This window comes from Gymnoscopelus braueri, assembly GCF_963280865.1.
Source record: "Gymnoscopelus braueri genome assembly, chromosome: 17".
NCBI classification, from domain to species: domain Eukaryota; kingdom Metazoa; phylum Chordata; class Actinopteri; order Myctophiformes; family Myctophidae; genus Gymnoscopelus; species Gymnoscopelus braueri.
The window spans coordinates 39,537,661-39,558,474 of NC_137617.1; the positions used below are offsets into that span (position 1 = coordinate 39,537,661).

The 20,814-nt window shown below is 43.1% G+C and overlaps 1 protein-coding gene across 2 annotated transcripts in view; it reads left to right on the forward strand.

Annotated features, from left to right (window-relative positions):
- The first annotated feature begins 415 nt into the window (after nt 1-415).
- Nucleotides 416-20,814, forward strand: part of entpd1 (ectonucleoside triphosphate diphosphohydrolase 1) — a 55,133-nt gene continuing 34,734 nt past the window's right edge. The window contains exon 1 of one of the 2 annotated variants that reach the window (XM_080454609.1): nt 416-540. Coding sequence is in view for 1 of the 2 variants with exons in the window: in XM_080454607.1 (XP_080310733.1) it covers nt 13,174-13,189 (16 nt within the window). In the remaining variant the exon portion in view is untranslated. Of the gene's footprint in view, nt 541-12,994; nt 13,190-20,814 lie in introns of those variants that run through there. The other variant, XM_080454607.1, reaches the window with a different exon arrangement.

The following is a 20,814-nucleotide window of genomic DNA, read 5'->3' on the forward strand; positions in this document are numbered from 1 at the left end:
CCAACTGGCTCACATCACTTGCCACCCAATCACTCCCCCAAAGGAGAGAAAAAGCCCTCATTTTGTCATGCAAACAGTAGACATACAGAGTTATTGCCTGTCAGGAGACTCCACAGCTGCTGACTCAAGAAAATGTGATGCAACCGACCTTGAGAGTCTTCTCCAATTACCATCATCACCCCACCATCCTCTCTCTCTCTCTCTCTCTCTCTCTCTCTCTCTCTCTCTCTCTCTCTCTCTCTCTCTCTCTCTCTGTTCCCCCTGTCACACTGTCATCTAACGTTTCCATTGCGCTCAGGATGTGTTTTAGGAAGTAGAAGAGACATTAGCAAATCAGGAATGTCTTTGCCAAATGAGGAACGTCCAAAATGTTGTGAAAGACCTTGAAGTGTCATGCAACAGTGCAAACCGTTATTTAACTGGCACAATAGATGATGATTGGTACTGTGTGGTTTTCTCTTTTTGTCACAGCACCAGATGCCACTGTCACCAGCTGGATTTGAACCTGAGTGTCCTGCGTGGGAAACCTAACATCTACCGGTCAGTCAAAAGGAAATATTCTCTATTAGGCTTCTGGTCTTCAGGCAGGGCTACTCTGCTACATTCCTGCTACAGTGTTGTATAATGTAGATTCGACATTCAATAATTTGTTGACAAAATACTGTAGCTTTATTTACAATCTATTTACAATTTAGGCATTTTAGCAGACGCTCTTAATCCAGAGAGATTTACAGTAAACAAGGACTACACAAGGTAATTACATCAAATGCATAGAAATAGTAATCTAGGATCATAGGTAAACCAAGAACCTATCATCCTATCATGACCTGGCATCTGTCTACATTCTACATTCTACATCTAAATTACTTAAGCCTTTGCATAAGCCTGCAAGGTCGTCTAGGCTAGAGCAAGTGCTACGGGCTGAGGTGGAGTCTGAAGAGGTGAGTCTTCAGATTACGGCGGAAGATTGGGAGTGAGTCTGCGGTTCTAATTGCAATGGGGGGAGTTCATTCCATAGTTTGGGAGCCAGAAGGGACAAGAGTACTGGGACGTGTGGAGTGTTCCCCCGGATGTTTTAGTGAAGGTTCTGACAGCTTCCCTGTGTTAGCTGATCTGAGTGAGCGGTTGGATCAGGCTTTGAAGATATGGAGGTGCCATACCTTTGGTTGCTTTGTGGGCCAACATCAGTGTTTTGTACTCAGTGTGGGCACAGAGTACAATTGATTTGGAATTTGTTTCATAAATAACAGTAAACATAAATTAACGAGATAAAACCTATAGCCCCCTATTCCGGGCATGTAATAATAGGTTTTAGAGATTATGTGTAGAGGGAAAAAAGGAGGGGGGGCAATTATAGAACCCTGGGGGACCCCTGACAACGAAGTATATAGGGTTTAATTAGTTAAGTGTCCGCTAAAACATACTGTTACAATTATCATTACTCTTTTTTCAATTAATGCGACCATATGGTTCATGCTCATAAAGTGACCAATTAGAGTGCATGCGTGTACTTAAGGAGTTTACAGTATTAATACAAGTTTACACAACCGGTGAAGCATGTTATAACGTGGTTTGCTTCAGGGAAAGTGCTATTGTGAAGGTTTGCTGTTCTGGTTCTAATACTGCCGAGTCGTTGTACCTGAAGGGAGATAATTGGATAGGCCCTAGGGGGGTCGGGCCGGCCGGATGTGAGGACTCCTTTAGAATGTAAAAAAAAAAAAGAAAAACTTTCCGCCGGAGGCGAATCGTGCGGTGTAATTCAGAAGTGCTGGGGTGTACACAGCCAATTATTTCTCGAAGCTGTGCACACGACCCTGTCCAGCAGTTTTTTGCCCCCCATGGGCAGTAGAATTGCCATACCATACAGTTATTGAGAAGGTGAGCGCACACCCTCCATTACAGCTGAACTGTAACTGTAACATTTTCAACCCTTTGACACTCCCAGGTCTCCTATAACCCGTTAAAACCGGGAAAGTATCAGTATAATTTTTTGATTTTAGCGTTGGCTATTCAAAAATAGCAGATATACAAGCTCACAGCGCGTCACTTCGTGCCGCGCTGCAAGCTTGTATATCTGCTATTTTTGAACATTTTTTTTAAAAGTGTTCGAAAAATGTTGTATCATTTTGAAGTACAGACTCAGTTTGAGAACTACTGATTTAGAAGGCATTCGTAGAATCGTCCTCAGGTATTAATGGGATAAGCTGCCTTAGGAAAGAATATAATCTTTCTTCTGAAAACTCTTCCGTACACAACAGATAGACCTACTTTGCGTTATTGGCCGTGTGTCAAATTGACGGAGCCGATGATGTTTCTGGGTCACAGTCCATTGTTTTGCTTACTTCCCCCTTTTTTTTTGTTGTACCTGTCTCCGTCTGTCCCCACAGGGCTGAATTAAATTAGGCAAAAAGATCCTTGATGTACTGTAGGGCTATACCGCAGCGCTCCTCCCCTCTGGCCTGCAACTGTTTACAGAGCGCATTAGAAACTACAATAGGCAATTTTAATTGTGTATGAGAGGCCTTGGGGATGGCAGCGAGCTATTGTGTGCGTTTGGTTTTCTGCTCCACACAGTGACTTGACCCTGATTCCCACCAGCTCCACCAACCACATTGTTTACTTTCCAGAAACGAGAAGAAAAAAAATCCATTGTGTGTTCCTATGTAGTTATTTAGTCACAAGGTCTTGTTAATAATTTCCATTGGTTCAGTATTTATAAAAAACCCATACAGATACACTTAACCTCTTTCACTTAAAAAAAGATATATACAATAATAAAGTAATAACAATAAAAACATGTGCGTCACAGCTTTGTGAGCTTCTAGTTTAGCTATTTTGTGTGACACTGTAGAATGAAGAAGTAGGGCATTCATTTACCAAAAAAAAGTTCAAATATGGAGATACAAGGTTTCTGCTCGACGGCACTGATTCATGCTATTTAGTGTACGAAACTGTGTCTGCGTGTTTGATTATTGCAATGAAACACATTTGAATAGACTCGAGGCGAAGTGAGTAACGGGTGATGGTGACTTCGTCATCATCGCAGATGTCAAGAGTTCCTGTGAGCTGTAAGGCTAGGAAGGGTCACAACCCCTTTATTTTTTGTTTCCTACATTTTGTTTTTAAATATTATTTCAAAAGAAAAATCCCATAGAGTTTAAAATGTTTCATTAGTTAAAAATCTAATTCAAGAGTTTTTTTAAAAGAATTCCATAAAATACATTAATTAGAATAAAACACTTTTAAGAAGTAGTGAAAATAGCGACGTGTTGAGAGCTTGTAGATCGGCTATTTTCACTAGTTTGGGTCCCGGGGAGACATCGTGTTTCTCTTTTCTCGAGCTAAAAAGTTTTGGAACCACTGGGCTAGGCTATGTCAACACTTTACAAGGGAAGGAATTCTTGTGTTGGTGGGTGTGACTGGAGACTGTTATTGCATTATTGTGGAATATTTCATTCTCTGATAGTCTGGTTTCTCTGTGTGATGATGGTAAAGATTTGTATAGCCTTCTCTGCTACAGTGTAACGAGATCCTCTAGCCCTTATTTCATTGTCAATAATTGGCGTTGTTGGCAGGATTGCAGAATCCGGTAGAACTTCTACTTTAGCTTCTACTCTACACTAAGAAAAAGGTTAATTGAGTCGACTCAATAACATACGGTATGGAGGCTTCCTCTTCTCCCCTGAGAAGGGATAGAGTCCATACTGTGACATTTGAAATCGCTTCTGGTTCGGGGCTCCAGTGGGCTGCATGTATTGGACAAGAAAACAGTACCTATAAGAACAGGTTGAAGAAAAAGAAAGATGACATTTTTATAAATTGAGTAAAAGAAAAATATAAATGGCCAAAGTCAGAGGTTCTCAAAGTGGGGTCCAGGAACCCTCATGGTTCCTTGAAGGGGTTAAATGGACCCTTACAGAGAGGGTATATAAATGGAACCGTAAGGGTCCATTTGGGTTATTGGGGTCCTTGAGATATGGGGTTTTGTGAACCACGGTCCAAACTAGTTGTCTGCGGAAGATAATGAGAGTATAGTTATCAATGGTAGAGCATATTAATCAATGACTGTAAGCATCAAAGGTTGTTGGGGTGATCGATGGTTGATGTTGAAAGTAATTGATTTAGCGAATACAATGGTTAGTGTGTTGGTGCGTGCCTTTGTCTCATCTGTGTGTGAGAACAGCATGTGTTCTGTCACTCCTACAGTATGCGCCCTGCACAGACTGACAGGGAGATAACTCCTCCTTCAATGAACACACTGTATTGTAGTCGGCACTGCGTTTAATGTGCCATCAAGGGTAGGGTACAACTGGAAAGTAAACAATATACACGTGAATGATACAATACACATAGTGTAAAGCATGTAGCAATAGAATAATAACTTCCATTTTGCTTGCATCCAACATACAGGTATAGTATTATGTATCTTTCAGCTAAAAGTATTGAGGTAAGTATTGAACATACAATGGTTGCAAACAGTAAAGAAATCCAGTGAATGCGAGGTACATTTGTTCTACACAAACTACACAGATCAGAAATAATATTGAACATAAAACATAACATACCAACGATGCTTCCGTAAAGGCAGAACTGAAAACAGGTTAACCAAACTTTTACAGGAGAGAAGTGAAGTGTACTGTGTGCTGCTTTCCAAGTGAGGACTGACTGACTAACTGAACTGATTAAAGGGCACCCCAAAAAAAAAATTTCTATCGATTAGTCACCCCATGGAGACTTGAATGCAAGGATTTTGTTTTGGTTTTGTCGCATTCCTAGCAGCGGTTCCGGTAGGAGACACAAAGAGTCTTCTTTGTGTCTCCTATAACGGAACCGGTGCCACCGGTCCACTGGTCATCAAATTATTGACTTAGAATGCGACAAAAACTAACAAATATCCATGAATTCAAGTTTCCATGGTGAGCCAATCAGTAGAAAAAAACGTTTTTTGGGGGGTCACCTGCCTGCACCCTACTCACAAACCTGTATTATATCAACTAATTAACTAAACTAGGGCTCCTGTCTTAAAGGTACACAACACATTTAGAATGCAAGACAGCAGCACAGCATGGCTGATATGTTACTTACCAGAGATAAAATCATAAGTATTGCCCTATGTTTACTTGATTTTTAGTTTAACTACATTGTTTAGATATGTTTCTGTTTGCCAATTCTTTTTCTGGCATTCTACTGTTTATTGTCTTGATGTGAAGCACTTTGGGTTGCAATTTTGTATGAAAGGTGCTATACAAATAAAGTTATTATTATTATTATTATTATTATTGGTTAGAGTAAAGGAATTGTCAGTGTCTAGACATGGGGGGGGGGGGTCTCCATATTGAAAGCTAATCTTATACGTTAAATGATAAGTCTAATCGCCAAAATGTTTTATCATTTATTCAATAAGACTTTTAGTTTGCAACAACTTGATCTCTCCTTTATTGAAATTATTTTCCACAAGCAATTCCTTTACTCCAACCGATACAATACTTATGATTGTATCTCTGGTAAGTACTGTTGCATATCAGCCATGCTGTGCTGTCTTGCATTCTAAATGTGAGCATAAATTAAGGCCGTTACACACTAAAAGCGTTGCTGACACGTGTCAAGAGAAAATCATTAAAAAAAAAAAATGTGTGGTCACAGTGGTCATCACAGTGATGGAAGTTCACTTAAAGAAAAGTAATATTTCTGAAGTGGGTGGTGCTATTTATTAACAATAAACAATAAATAAACAATGGTTGGTCCACAATGGGTGATTCACTTAAAAAACAACATAAATATGTTTTTTTTAAGTGCATGGTCCTATTTATAGGGCTATGCACATGTGTCATGTGTTTCACTAGCCAATCACAGTCCTGAATAGAGTCAGCCAATAAAGTCAGCCAATCATATTACAGCTAGCATTGAATGTGTAGGGGTTAGGGGTGTACAATGGTGGCCAATCACGGTGCAGGGTTAGGGGGGTACAATGGTGGCCAGTGATTTGCATTGAATGTGTAGGGGTTAGGGGTGTAGGGGGGTACAATGGTGGCCAATCACAGTGCAGCGAATGTCGATGTCCAAACCTCACATATAGGGGCGGTTGCACCGCCCAAAAAACAGTTACCTTTCTGCATTGCTCCAACTCACTTCAGATGGTCTGTGCCACGTGTCAATGCTCCAAAATAGATAGAGCTAGAGAGATAGAGAATAGAGCTCTGAGAGTTGCATCAACAGGTTGTGACGAGTCCAATTGATTGCCTCCAGTGTGGCTACAGGGCAGGCATTGTAAACAACAGTATTCGATTTTTCTCTATAGTATTCTATAGCCATAACAGTCATCTCTACAGTCATCTATTAATCTCTAAAGTCATCTCTAGTCAGCTATAGTATTAGTCATATGCAGCCGATCTGCAGGAGGATTGGCTGCAGTTTGGTAAATTGTGCTCACGCTTCAAGCTGTGAATGAGAGGATATAGTGAAGCATCTTCAGCAATAAAGATGAAAGTGTGAGAGTTTCTTATTGAACTTAGGCTGAGCTACATGTGATTGGAAGGCAGAAAAAGAGTGAGAGAAAAAAAAGCAACGGTACGAATGGATATTATGGATATTATTTACACGTGTGAATTAATTACTCAACAATAACAAAACCTATGTCAAATCTGAGGGTGAGTTCTAGCCACCAGAAGGAAACAGTGTTAGTTTGTTTGACTAAGACTAAAGTGATAAGCCAACAAAACAGGAATGTCATCATTACTTTCCCATGCATAAAGATATGTTGTGAATTCAGGATGTTTGCAAATATTTCACTCAGTCTGATATGATGATGATGTGTGTGTACAGCCTAAAGGCTGTGACAGACTGAGAGCGTCAGACACGACTGAGCAAAATCAAATACTGTTGTTTACAATGCCTGCCCTGCAGCCACACCGGAGGCAATCAATTGGACTCGTCAGTCGTCACAACCTGTTGATGAATCTCTCAGAGCTCAGTTCTATTTTGGAGCGTTGTTGACATGTCGCACACACCATCTGAAGCGAGTTGGTTGATACAGAAAGGTAACGTTTTTTTTTAAATTATTTTCTCTTGACGCGTGTCAGCGACGCTTTTAGTGTGTGACGGCCTTAATTTATGCTCGAAGTATGAATCGGGCTTCAGACAGGTGATGCCTCTAAATTTAAGCAGCAGCAGACGGTGCACCGGAGAACAGACATCAAAGTACACCAACGTCTTTCTGTTTAATCCTGGAATTCACACAGTATTTATAGAATACAGGTTCATACGGGTTCATAATGCTAATGAGTTTCGATCATAAAGGAATGCAAATGAGTTTCGATCATTAATTAATTCCTGGCAAGACAAACCGTCTAGTTTCAGATCCCACTTATATAATATATAGAGTGAATGGAAAATCGACAAGAAATGTCGCTGAGGCAAAACAAGTTTATCTCTTGCAGTCACTGCAATCACATACACGCTCTTGGTGGGATTACAGATTATGGGAAAGTTATCGCGTGCCAGTCACACATTGTTTAACGGTAACCCATTAAAACTGAGAAAGCATCTGTGTCATTTTAGATTTTTGCGTTGGCTATTCAAAAATAGCAGATATACAAGCTCACAGCGTGTCACTTTGTGCCACGCTGAACGCAGACACAACTGAGCTTCTCTTCCTCCCTGGGAAGTCTTGTACCCCCTTGCAAAATATTTCCATTTCCATCCACAATGCCCTGGTGGCTCTTATTCAAACAGCCAAGAACCCAGGAAAGGTCCAAGAACAACGGTCAGTTGTCCTTCAAGGCACAAATTGCAGAGATCACCCGGTCCTGTGGTTTTGCGCTTACACAACATCCAGAGGATCAGACCCTTCCTCACTAAGCAGTCTGCCCGACCCCTTATCCCCAAGCCACAGTCATCACCATAAGGCTTGACTACTGCAACTCCCTCCTTTGCTGGTCTGCTGCTCTAGCCTGGCATTGGCCAGACCGATAACGTGGATTCACTCGCACGTTCCTCCCCGGTATCAGTCTGGACTTCGGCCGATAGCAAGTGAGTATGAGAAATCAGAAAATGATCGGGCCAATCAGTGACTGCGTTTCAACTACTGTCCGTACAACAGTGAAAAGCAAAATCTTTTTCTGATTTCTCATACTCGCTCCCATATGGGCCGAAGTCCAGACTGATACCGGGGAGGAACGTGAGAGTGAATCCACGTTATCAGTCTGGCCAATGCCAGGCCACTGCTGCCCTGCTCTATCAAACCCTAACCTTGCGTCACCAGGCTTTTCAGCGCGGAGGAAAGCTTGGTATTCGTTCTAAAACTAATGTGTAACCGGTTTCGAAAAAAGGAAAAAAAGAATCGTGGTTCCGGTTGTTGGTTCCGGTTGGCATCACATTGTTTTTGTTCCCCACATAATGCGATTCATTTTTGTTTAGTCTCGCTAGTCGTGCTACAAGAACATGGACATACCAAACCATTATTATACCAAAAGAAACAAAACGATTATACAAAACCGAACACGTTTTAAACTAGGGGGATCATTTTGGAGGTGCACGGCTCCGGTAGTTCCGGTTCTTGGTTCCGGCCACCTGATGACGTAAAGTTATTTCCGCTCCGACCGGATCAGAAACCCGAAAATGGTTTTCATCCCAGGCTAATCATACCCATACAACTGAGCCAGAATGCCACGGCACACCGGGTCTTCAACCTCCCTACATTTTCACATCTCCCCCTTTATACGCTCTCTTCACTGGCTTCCCGTTGCAAACCTAATCCTATTCAAAACACTGGTAATTCCCTATTATGCAATGAAGTGCATGGCATTGTGAGCCTGTCCATTGGCTATTTTAAGAAAAAGCTTTCCCCACCATAAATGAAAACAGAAAATAATCTAGTATAGAGCCCTGAGGGACCATCTTGGGTTTAGGTGGTTAACCAACACAGTCAGAATGTCTTTTCCTATATGGCGCCCTGGCCAACGCTCCAAGCGTCCAAGACTCTTCCCCCTCCTGGTTCCCAGGCTGTGGAGTGAGCTCTCCCCCTCAGTCAATTCATTCGTAGACAAATTAGGTGAAGCCGACTGTCTTTTTCTCCCGTAAAGGGGAAAAAAATTACGGAGTCGCCAGTTTACGCAAAAATACGAGTGAGCGCTGTAAAAATGTCACCCTTTTGATGAAAAGCCACTGCAGACTCAATTCACATTTTCTGCCTCAGTTCGAAAACTCTAAGACAAAAAAACTGCCTACTCCCGCACACACATTTCTCTGTTTCATTTATCAATGTTTCGGTCAAACAAGGACCTTCATCAGGTCATTGTCCTGATGTAAGCAGTTTTTTTTTAAACTGGGATTTGGTCCCAGCACTACAAACGTTTTTGAGAGTGTCCTTGCAGTCTGAAAACTCACCTCTGCAGACATCCCTATCATAATGCTTTCTTCTCACTACTTATTCTATTCCAATAGATGTACATGCTGTTGGTTACTTGTTCATTATGCTATGTATGTTTTATACAGTATATATTAAGTATACAGTATATACTAGAGGTTCACATCTAGAGTTCGGGTCGCTACGCATCCCTCACACATACGTTGCACTGTCGATCCAACCGATTTGGCCATATATGAGATATAAGATATATGAGATACAGAGATATATGAGATCTCTGAATGTGTCAGTCCTTGTCCCATGCCCATATATGGGCATGCCCCCTTTTGTGCCCATATATGGAGCTGACATATTTGTTTGCTCCTGATGCCATGATGACACATTCCCACATTGGGAACTCCTTATATGGTGTTATGGAAATAATATATATCCAGTCGAGGTGAAGCTTATAAGAAATATGTTTATTTGTCAAGTCCAACCGCATTAAAAAAAAATCACACCCAGTGTGAAGTGAGCGGTGCTATTTATGAGTTATTAATTTCATCATGCATCTCGGTAGCCAATCACAGCACGTCCTGCGAAGTGACGTGCTTACATTTTTTACATTATTATTAATTTCATCATGCGTCTCGCTAGCCAATCACAGCACGTCTGCGAAGTTTGAAGTTAATTTCATCATGTGTCTCGCTAGCCAATCACGGCACGTCCTGCAGAGCTTAGCCTATGGGCGTGTTTTCCACAGCATGGCGTCACAGCGAAAGACAAATTTTCACGACGGAAAGAAAAACTTTCGCCACGGATGGGTCCTAAACCCTCTTATAGGAGCGGTTACACCGCTCAATAAGCATGTTTCTCCTCAATGTCCTGTCCCCCCATCGCCAAAGAGGGCCTGTAACCTGAGCTCACACTGGGACCTATTGTGAGCTGGTATTTAAATGACGTCTTACTCTGATCTTGCTCTCTCTAAGTCAGTGGTTCTCAAACATTTTCCTGTCAAGGACCCCCAAATTGACACTTATTAGCCCGCGGACCCCCATTTCAAAAGATATGCCAAGGACCCCCATAAGAGAAGATTTTTACGGCTCTAGCAGTGATTTTCAACCATTTTAATTTCAAGGACCCCCAGTTTGACATGCATTAGGCTACGGACCCCCATTTAATGGCATTTCTATCTCTGGGACCCCAATTTATATTGTAAAATCGATGTTAATTTAACTCTGAGAGTGTACAAATGGAACCAAATGGACCCGTTAGGGTCCATTTGGTTCCATTTGTTCACTCTCAGAGTTACAGACCCATAAGGGTCAATTTGGTATGAATTTCCCATAAGGGTCAATTTGGTATGAATTTCCTAACTATCATTTAGCTGGGGACCCCCTGGAACTCCCTCAAGGACCCCTGGGGGTCCCCGGACCCCACTTTGAGAACCAATGCTGTAAGTTGCCCTGGATACTGTAAGTGTCCGCTAAATGCCTAAATTGTAATTATAGACACGGCAGCCAAAGCTGGACAGTATAGGCATGTGACTCTGAAGGGTTGGTCTACGCTGGTATTCGATTGACTCCCCTTGCTGTGGGAGTCAAACAACACAAGATATCGCTTGTCTTTCAGCCTTGGTTAGGAAGCATGGGATACAAACACTTTTATGTACATTCCACACACACAGTGTGTGCCCATACTGTTAGATAACAGTGGCCATGTTCCTGGTCCTGTCCTCGAAGTTTCCCTTTCATTATCAGTGGTGGAAAGTAACTAAGAACATTTACTCAAGTATTGTATTTAAGTATACAATTTTGAGGTATTTTTTACTTTACTGGAGTATTTCCAATTGTCAAAAATGTTACTTCTCCACTACATCTCAAAGGCAAATATTGTACTTTTACTCCACTATAATTTTTTGAAAACTTTAGTTACTAGTTACTTTGTAGATTTTGATTATTATTATTATTATTATCATTATCAGACGTATAATATACTTTGGCAATTTGAAAATTGCCGATCTACAAGCTGTCAACGCGTCGCTTTGGAACGCGTTGTGAGCTTGTAGATCTGCTATTTTCAAAGGATTGCTATGCATTTAAAAACTTGTGAAATGGGACCTTTTGCATAAAGAGTACTTTCACTTTTGGTACTTTAAGTATATTTTAGTAATACTTTTGCACTTTTACTCAAGAACATTTCGAATACCGTACTTGTATACTTTGTAACAGACAATTTTCTACAATATAGGGTATTGATACTTTTACTCAAGTAGTAAAACATGTGAGTATACTTTTTCCATCACTGCTCATGGTGCACTTTAAAACCCTCTTTAAATGAACACAGTGAGGACGTAAATCTGCTCACAGAGACACCGCAGGGTGGAGGGGGCGTGTAGGGGTGGGGGTTAAATGGGGTCACGGAGCCTGAAAGTCACAAAAATCAAACATTAAAAAAGGAACGTGGGGGGGTGTGTGTGGGGGAGGCTTCCTGTCATTGAGATAGAGAGCGGATTTGAAGCCGAGGGCTGAAACCGCTCCGCTTGCCTTCTGCCTCGTGTCCCGCCCGCTTCAGCTTCAGCTTCAGCTTCACGCCTCAGATCTGAAGATGCTTTCATCTCTGACCCACTTTTCTCTTTTTTTCCCCTATAAGCGGGGGACGCCGGGCGCCGAGATCTGTAGAAATCTGACAGAGAGAGAGAGAGAGGGGGAAGAAAAGAGAGGGGGAAAAGGTGGGGGGCTCAGCGGAAGACACTGACAGGACAGAGCAGAGGTACGAGAGAGATGCAGAAAGTGTGTGTGTGAGAGAAAGAGAGAGAGAAGCGGAGAGAGAAATGCAACGAGCAGGAGTCAGAATGAGAGAGCAAGAGAATGAGCTGTTTAGAGAGAGAGAGAGAGAGAGAGAGAGAGAGAGAGAGAGAGAGAGAGAGAATGAGAGAGGTTCGGAGAGAGAGAGAAATGAGAGAGGTGGGGAAACGGAAGAGAGAGAGAATGAGCGAGAGAGGTGTGGAGAAACAGGGAGAGAGAGAGAGAATGAGAGTGGTTTGGAGAAACAGCGAGAGAGAGAGGTTTGGAGAAACAGGGAGAGAGAGAATGAGAGAGAGAGAGAGAGGATGAGAGCTTTAGAGAGAGAGAGAGAATGAGAGAGGTGGAGAAACAGGCAAGGTTTGGAGGAACATCGAAAGAGAGAGAATGAGAGAGAGAGAGAGAGAGAGAGAGAGAGAGAGAGAGAGAGAGAGAGGATGAGAGGTGTAGAGAGAGAGAGAATGAGAGAGGTGGAGAAACAGGCAAGAGAGAGAGAATGAGAGGTGTGGAGAGAGAGAGAAACAGGGAGGAGAGAGCGAATGAGAGAGGTTTGGAGGAACATCGAGAGAGAGAGAGAGAGAGAGAGAGAGAGAGAGAGAGAGAGAGAGAGAGAGAGAGAGAGAGAGAGAGAGAGAGAGAGAGAATGGGAGAATGGGAGAGGTGTGGAGAAGGAGAGAGAGAGAGAGAGAGAGAGAGAGAGAGAGAGAGAGAATGAGAGGGGGGTAAACAGAATAAATAGCTAAAGGCGTCTAGTGGAGGAGGGGAGGGGTGGGGGCTGAGTAGGAGGAGGAGGGACACTGTGCTTCTCCTAATAAAGCGACTGTATGTGAGAGGAGGTGCTGAGAAACATTACACTGAGCACAGAGCCGGGTTACCACAGAGAGAGAGAGAGAGAGAGAGACAGAGAGAGAGTGAGAGAGAGTGAGTGAGAGAGAGAGAAAGAGAGAAAGGGACATTGAAAGGAGGGGAAAGATAGAGCTGGAGGAAGAATAGAGAGAAGCATTGTGTTGCTGCTGAGAGAAACCCATGTCTGGACAAAGAGGTAGGTGTACACGCACGCACGCACGTACACACACACACACACACACACACACACACACACACACACACACACACACACACACACACACACACACACACACACACACACACACACTGGATGTTCACTCGCACACAGCTAGGCACACACTCACACACACACACACACACACACACACACACACACACACACACACACACACACGCACACACGCACTCTGACACACACACTGTAGTCCAGATGGCTGACCGGAAACCAGGAAACAATATTCCCTGCCAGCTATGTGAATGTCAGGTGTGTGTGTGTGATGTGTGTGGGTGGGTGGGTGTGTTTCTGTGTGTGTTTCTGTGTGTGTGTGTGAGCGAGCGTGTGTTGGTGCGCGCCTCTATGAAGCAGCAGGTGCATGGAGTTTTGTTATAGCATGTTGCTGAGTGCGCATACCGGTGGGATACATGTAGCCATAGCCATGCAGCCACAGCCGCAGGTGCCGTGGCTGTCAGGGTGAATTATATAGTCCATAACGTCAGACAGACCCCCGCTGGGGGCACGCCCTCCCAGCATGACCATGTCAGGTTTATTGTAATGGAGGGAACTGCACTTTTTCTTTCTGTGCCCTTTATAGCCGCGGGCTATAAAGGGCAATAGTTGCATGATTTATCACTTATGTGCATATTAACCACATGAACCCTATAGCATCCCTTTTCTCGGCATGTCATTATACAGTAGGTGGACAAATTGGCCAAAAAAATAGCAGATTTACAAGCTCACAAGGCGTCGCATTGCGACGGGTTGCAAGCTTGGGGATCGGCTATTATCAGAGAAGAGATTTTGGTGTGGAGGGAAAAAAGGAGGGGGACCAAGTAAAGACCCCTGGGGGACCCCGGTCAAGACTTACAGATAACAAGCTCACAAGGCGTCGCATTGCGAAGGGTTGCGAGCTTGGAGATTGCATATTATCGGAGAGATGAGATTTGGTGTGGAGGGATAAAAGGAGGGGAACTTAAGTAAAGATTCCTGGGGGACTCCGGTCAACTGATGTACAGTGTATAGGGTTGGGTTGGATATGGTTTAAATAATAAATGTAGCAATATAGATTTCATGTGGGACTGCAGCACTTGGGTAACCGTGCAATAATGTAATTTTGTGGTATAAAATCCAAAGGGAGTAGTGCAAATTTGTAGTGCAGATATACAGTATCATATACAGTAGGTAGGTATAGGTACTTAATTAATCCCAGAGGGGAAATTAAGGTGTTACAGCAGCTCTCATAAGAGGCATCAATAAAAACACATATAAACACAAAATATACTGTAGCTCAGTGGTTTTCAAAGTTCTGAGGGTCCGCAGCCAAATAAGGAGTGGTTTATTTCCAATATAATTCAATTCACTTGAAATTATGAGACACTGTTCTAAGTGACAATATGCTTCCATGTCACCATTGTGAATCTCTTTGTCATTTACAATTATGACATTTAAACAATTCAATTTAAACCAAAACACAACATATTTCACATCAGGAATAACTGGAAATGGCCTAATGTCAGTCATTAGGCCATTGGGGGTCCATTTGGGGGTCCGTGGAACTAAGAAACCCTTGACTTTACCCAAGACATAGCAGGTCTGAAAGTAAAGGTATACTGTATGCAAATGACCCTCCCCCCCACACACACACACACAAACACCTGTATCTTAAAACAAAACACCGTAGCACATTATTGTCAACACACAGCGTGACTGATAGCAAGGCATGACCCATAGGGAACCTTTAATGCGTCCACATGCCCCAAATCACTTCTATTCTTGCTCATCGTGAACTCAGTGCCCAGCGGACCAGACACAGACATAAGTTAGTATGGGGGGGCATTCTGTTGGCTGAGTCACAGGTTGACATCATCACATGCAGGAGGAAAGAACACTTCCCTGTGGCGACCATGAGCAGAGATCAGACCGGGGGGGGGGGGGGGGTGGAGGGGGGGGTGTGGAGGGCAGGGAGGGAGGGCAGACACTTCCTCTCAGGGGCTGTCAGATGGGCTCCTGATGGCAGAGGTTCCCCTTGACAGGAAGTGGCAGACAACGCTGTTTCACAACCGGCCCCGAAAGAAAGGTTAATTATGGAAGCGCTGAGTGAGTGCAGTCCATTCTTCCATCGCCTTGAATAAACAAAAAATGTTGATGAATTGGGAAGTAGATGGATGAAGGCGCCGTGGCAAACTCCAAGGTCTCTGTGTGTGCTCTGAGGCACAATGCTCATTGTGTGTGTTGTGTTGGTGTGGGGTGGGGTGGGATGGGTGGGCTGGGGCGTAACAAGAGGGGATGTGTCTGTGTGTGTGTGTGTGTGTGTGTGTGTGTGTGTGTGTGTGTGTGTGTGTGTGTGTGTGTGTGTGTGTGTGTGTGTGTGTGTGTGGGTGTTACTGTACACAGTGCATGTGTGTTTGTGTGAAGAGAAGGGGTGCATTGTTTCTTCTCTCCTCATGTAGTGTTTGCACTGATGAAACTGGGATGAAACTGGGAACGGGAGGATTTGGCACACTGTCGCTGGTCATGGGGCTATTTTAGGCTTGGGTTAGCAAGATAAAATAGTGGAGTGAAGTGAGGAGGACATTTGGCTGGTGCTCACTTTCCAAGAAGGCTGTTTTAGGGTTAGGGTGTTTAGCATCAGAGTTAGAGACTTAGAGGGTTCCGGCTGCACAGGAAAATCTCTGAGACAGTCACAGTTAAACTAACACTGAGGGAGGATTATTGCTGCATGCTGCAATTCGAGTCTGAATTCATTGCCAGGCCTAAAGTATGAAGTATTACCAACCTGTCCGTCGTGTGCGCAGATACAGTAAGTGTACACTCGCAAATGTGTAGGTGAATGTGTTTGTACACTTTTCTGTGTGTGTGTGCGTGCATGCATGCGTGCGTGTGTGCGAGCGTGGGTGTGACACGGATTAACTACATGTCTGTGCGCACGTAAGCAGGTGTCTGGCCTTTTGTCAGCCCGACCGCGAGAACGGAGCAACGCGCAGAGCGCCTTTCAAATGAAGACCTTATTGTCGCTCGGTCCTGTCATTTAACAAAACCACACGCTGCCTCTTTCACCTTTTAACAACAGTACTGCAATGAGACCACAAAAACTGACACATCTTCAATGTTCATTTAACTCAGGGTAAGAATGCAACCGTAAGGGATTTCACTGTCTCTGACTAATGATTAATCTCTCTCTCTCTCATTGTCTGTTGCTTTCTTTCTGTCTCTGTCTGATCTCGTTTTATTAATATAGTGTACAGTATGTCTTATCTATATTGCCATCTCTCTTTTGTCTTATCTCAACGTACTCCCTTATCTCCATCCCTCTAGTTGTGACATATGGGTGTGTTCCCTGTAGTTCTCAGGGTCTTCCTTTTCAGACACGTACATGTTAAAGCCCATGGGAACAAACGCACATGTACATGTTAAAACCCTTCGGAACAAAGGTAGTTCTGTTGCAAATGTCAAGAAGTTGTTTAACTGAAACCTTAATGGACTTCAACCTAGCATAGCACACAGTGGACCTTGTTTTCGTGTGTGTGTGTGTGTGTGTGTGTGTGTGTGTGTGTGTGTGTGTGTGTGTGTGTGTGTGTGTGTGTGCGTCTGCGTGTGTGTGTGTGTGTGTGTGTGTGTGTGTGTGTGTGTGTGTGTGTGTGTGTGTGTGTGTGTGTGTGCGCGTACGTTCACTGAGAGCATGTGTGTGTGCTTGCACTGCTATCTTAGTGAGAGTCAAATGTCCTCGCTTGGACAGCAAAGGACGGGGAAATTATGCAAAGTGAGAACATTTTTGCTGGTCCTCTTTTCAAGAGGCTGTTCGTTAGACTAAGGCTGGAAGGAACACTTTGATACCTGACGAGGGCCACACAGGCCGAAACGTTATTCATTGACATCTCTATTTATAGAATTATGTTGGGAGCATCAAGACGGTATGCAAACCTTCTCCTTTTGTTCACAGTTTATCTGGTTTGATCCAGCACCCGGCAAAATGTTTGGATGTGCGTGCACCTCTTAACCGCTATGGAAGGAACACTTAAGGAGTAGTTCACCCTTTTTTTCTATCAATTACACACCCCATGAAGCATTGAATTCATGGCTTTTTTTTTGTTTTTGTCACATTCCTGAGCCAATAGGATAACAATAAAGATGCTAATGTATCCGGTAGGAGACACAATAAAGGAGACTCTTTGTCTTTGCCTTTTTTTAAACAGACGTAAACAGAGTTAACTCCTTTTCAACCTCCTGAGACAATCTCGAGACAATGGGCCTGTCTCGACTGGCTTTTTTAAGGCACACAGCCAATCAGGCCAATTAGAAAAAGCTGATATCCCCCCACCCTCCGCCCACCCTTTGCCCGCCAGGCGAGAGAGAAAGTGCCATCTGTGTCCCTGGCCTGTGGATCACCTTGAAACGAGATATATCAATGAGTGAGCCATGCGTTGGCGTTCTTCATAGCGGTGGAGAGGGGCATGGTTACGAACAGAAGGGTGAATGAGGTAGTACCAAAGGGAGCTGACCGCCCACTTAACGTTCTCCACACGAGAACTTCTCCACAGCGCTGTACTTTGCCTCCCTCTTCCACAGCTTTTGACTATAACCAGCCCCCCAGCCCCTCTGTCTAGTCTGAGGCATCTGTCTGCAGTGGTGGCAAAAGTACTCGATGTTTTTACTTAAGTAAAAGTATTAATACTGCAATGTAGTTATACTCTGTTACAAGTAAAAGTCCGGATTTCAAAATTTACTTGAGTAAAAGTATAAAAGTATTGGCATCAAAATGTACTTAAAGTACCAAAAGTAGAAAGTACTCATTATGCAGAATGTCCCATTTCACAACAAATGTATAAAATGCATTAGAATCTTTTGAAAATAGCAAATCTACAAGCTCACAATGCGTCGCATCGCGACGCATTGTGAGCTTGTAGATCGGCTATTTTCAAATGGCCAAAATGTATAGGGCTGTAGTGGTTTTGTAATATCAAATATTACAAAGTGCTGTAACTAGTCACTTTTTTCAACGTTTTCAAATAATTGTAGTGTAGTAAAAGTACAATATTTGCCTCTGAGATGTAGTGGAGTAGAAGTAAAAGTACAGAAAATTGGAAATACTCCAGTAAAGTAAAAAATACCTCAACATTTTACTTAATTACAGTACTTGAGTAGGCCTACATGAACTTATTTACTTTACACCACTGTGTGTCTGCAACGGAAAAGGACGAGAAAATGTAGGGCTTCGAATCTGAGGCGTGCTTTCGGGGTCAGGTCAGTCAAAGGACTTGTCAGCACTGCGGCGAATGATGGAATGAACCGCCTATTGGAACCTGCCAGCCCCAATAACCACCTCCCCCTCCTTTTTGGAGGTGGGCCAGGGGCAGACTGTGATGGCTGCTGTCTTATCCTCTTACCTGTCAGTCTCCCACATATATTTATATAATTTGATTACCGGTGGAAAGACGCTAATGTATCCGGTAGGAGACTGAAAGGACACTCTTTGAGTCTCCTACTGGAGACTCCGCCGGTCATCAAATTATTGGCTTAGGAATGCGACAAAAACAAAACAATCTCCATGAATTCAATGCTTCATGGGGTGTGTAATTGATAGAAAATAAGTCATTTTTTGGGTGAACTACTCCTTTAATAGGCCTTTGATTGCATCAACTGCAGAGGAATTGGAATAGAGAGAGGCCTTTATTTCTATCTTTACAAATCGATCAGAATGAATGAATCAATATATTTTACATTTATTGAAACAAAACAACATTCCTACTTATTACATAGCATTAAAAGTCATAGGCAATTAAAATTCAGCTGCAAACAAGATATCAACTAAAAAAACAGGATACATACTGTACAGGAGTCTTTCATAAATATTAATATTGGAACAATGAATTAATATTGCGCAGTCACGCTAGCATTAAACCTTAATATCAAAGTCCACTGAGCCGTGCTCTCTTCTTGTCAGTTAACATCAGCTCAATCTTGTTTTGTTTCCAGTACCTGATTCTTTTTTTTTTGGTCAATGTCAAAGTGCTTTGAAGCTTTCTCTCCTGAACCCTCTCCTAAATATAAAACAGAAACAAGTTTAGTCTCCAGGTACTTGCAGTATCAATGCTGCAATGCAGAAGTACTCTATTACAAGTAAAAGCCCGGAATAAAAAAAATACTTGAGTAAAAGTAGAAAGGTATCGGTATAAAAATGTACATAAAGTACCAAAAGTAATAGTACAAAAATGTTTGAAAATAGCAGATCTACAAGCTCACAACGCGTCGCAATGCGACGCGTTGTGAGCTTATAGATCACCTATTTTCAAATAGCCTAGGTATAAAATAGGGCAAAAGTGTTTTTTTTTATGTCATAATCTATATCTGCAAAGTAACTAGTAACTAAAGTTTTCAAATTATTGTAGTGGAGTAAAAGTACAATATTTGCCTCTGAGATGGAGTGGAGTAGAAGTAAAAGTATAGACAATTGGAAATACTCCAGTAAAGTAAAAGTACCTCAGAATTGTACTTAAGTATAGTACTTGAGTACATGTACTTAGTTACTTTACACCACTGCCTGTACACAAGATGTAACGACCAAAAAAACCTTGAAGTTGAACTTGAACTGCAAGACCAAAGAGACAATGGGCTTTTTAAGTCAGGCCAATTAGAAAGAGGTGATACATTATTCCCCACATTCCCCACAAGCGTGCTGCACTGGGTGCCACTCCCCATAGTCCCCACTATATCACACTTCAGGTACTTGCATACATCTCAATCACATTCCTTGCAGTGGATTCATGGCAAGTTGCCCCTGCCAACGCGGCGGTAACGTTGACATAATGATCCAGTGCCCAATGTGGCATGGACATATGTCTATGCGGTGGCTACATGCTACATGTGCTGCTCCAAGCCGTCACATGATAACACCATCCAGATGAGCACCAGCACCAGAGGACATAACATCTGGTCCATCAATCTTTGAAAAGTGGCCCGGGCCCCAAACAAACCAAAAGGAAGTGTGGCAAACTGGTGCAACCCTTAAAAGGAGTGGACAAGGCTGATTTTCCCTTAGACTCCGGAGATAAGGTGACAGCGGATTGTTGGACTGGTGATCCTGGACCCATTCAGCAGTAAACTATGGTAGTCCCCTGATTAACTACTCCCCTGATTCACTGCCTGCCCGCCTCCTGGCGCTGCAGGGCAAAGAGGAAGGGACCAACAACTTCTGTGGAAAACAACCCTCTTGGAACCACAATTGACAGACCACCAGATGGTCATTTTCTTGCCGTGCATTGACAGCCAGCAGCTCCGGGGGGCTGCTGGCCAGCCTGGCCCTCCAGCCCAGCGGAGAGGTGATTACCACTCCACGGGCCCAGCTGTTCCTCCTGGTCACCCATATCGACAGCCTTTCCCCAGCGAATGCACCACTGTGTCAGGGTTATAGACTAAAGCTATGGAAGGACGACACTCAAACAGTTCTCTTCTGGGGGAAGCCAACTGCTGTTTATTAACCACCAAGCAAACATAAATCTTCATACTGTATAACCAACTTACATGCTTGCCATGCATTTTGTTGTAAAAACAGACACAAACTGAACTTTTCAGGTCCCCTGGTTGCCAGTATCCTGCAGCTTCAA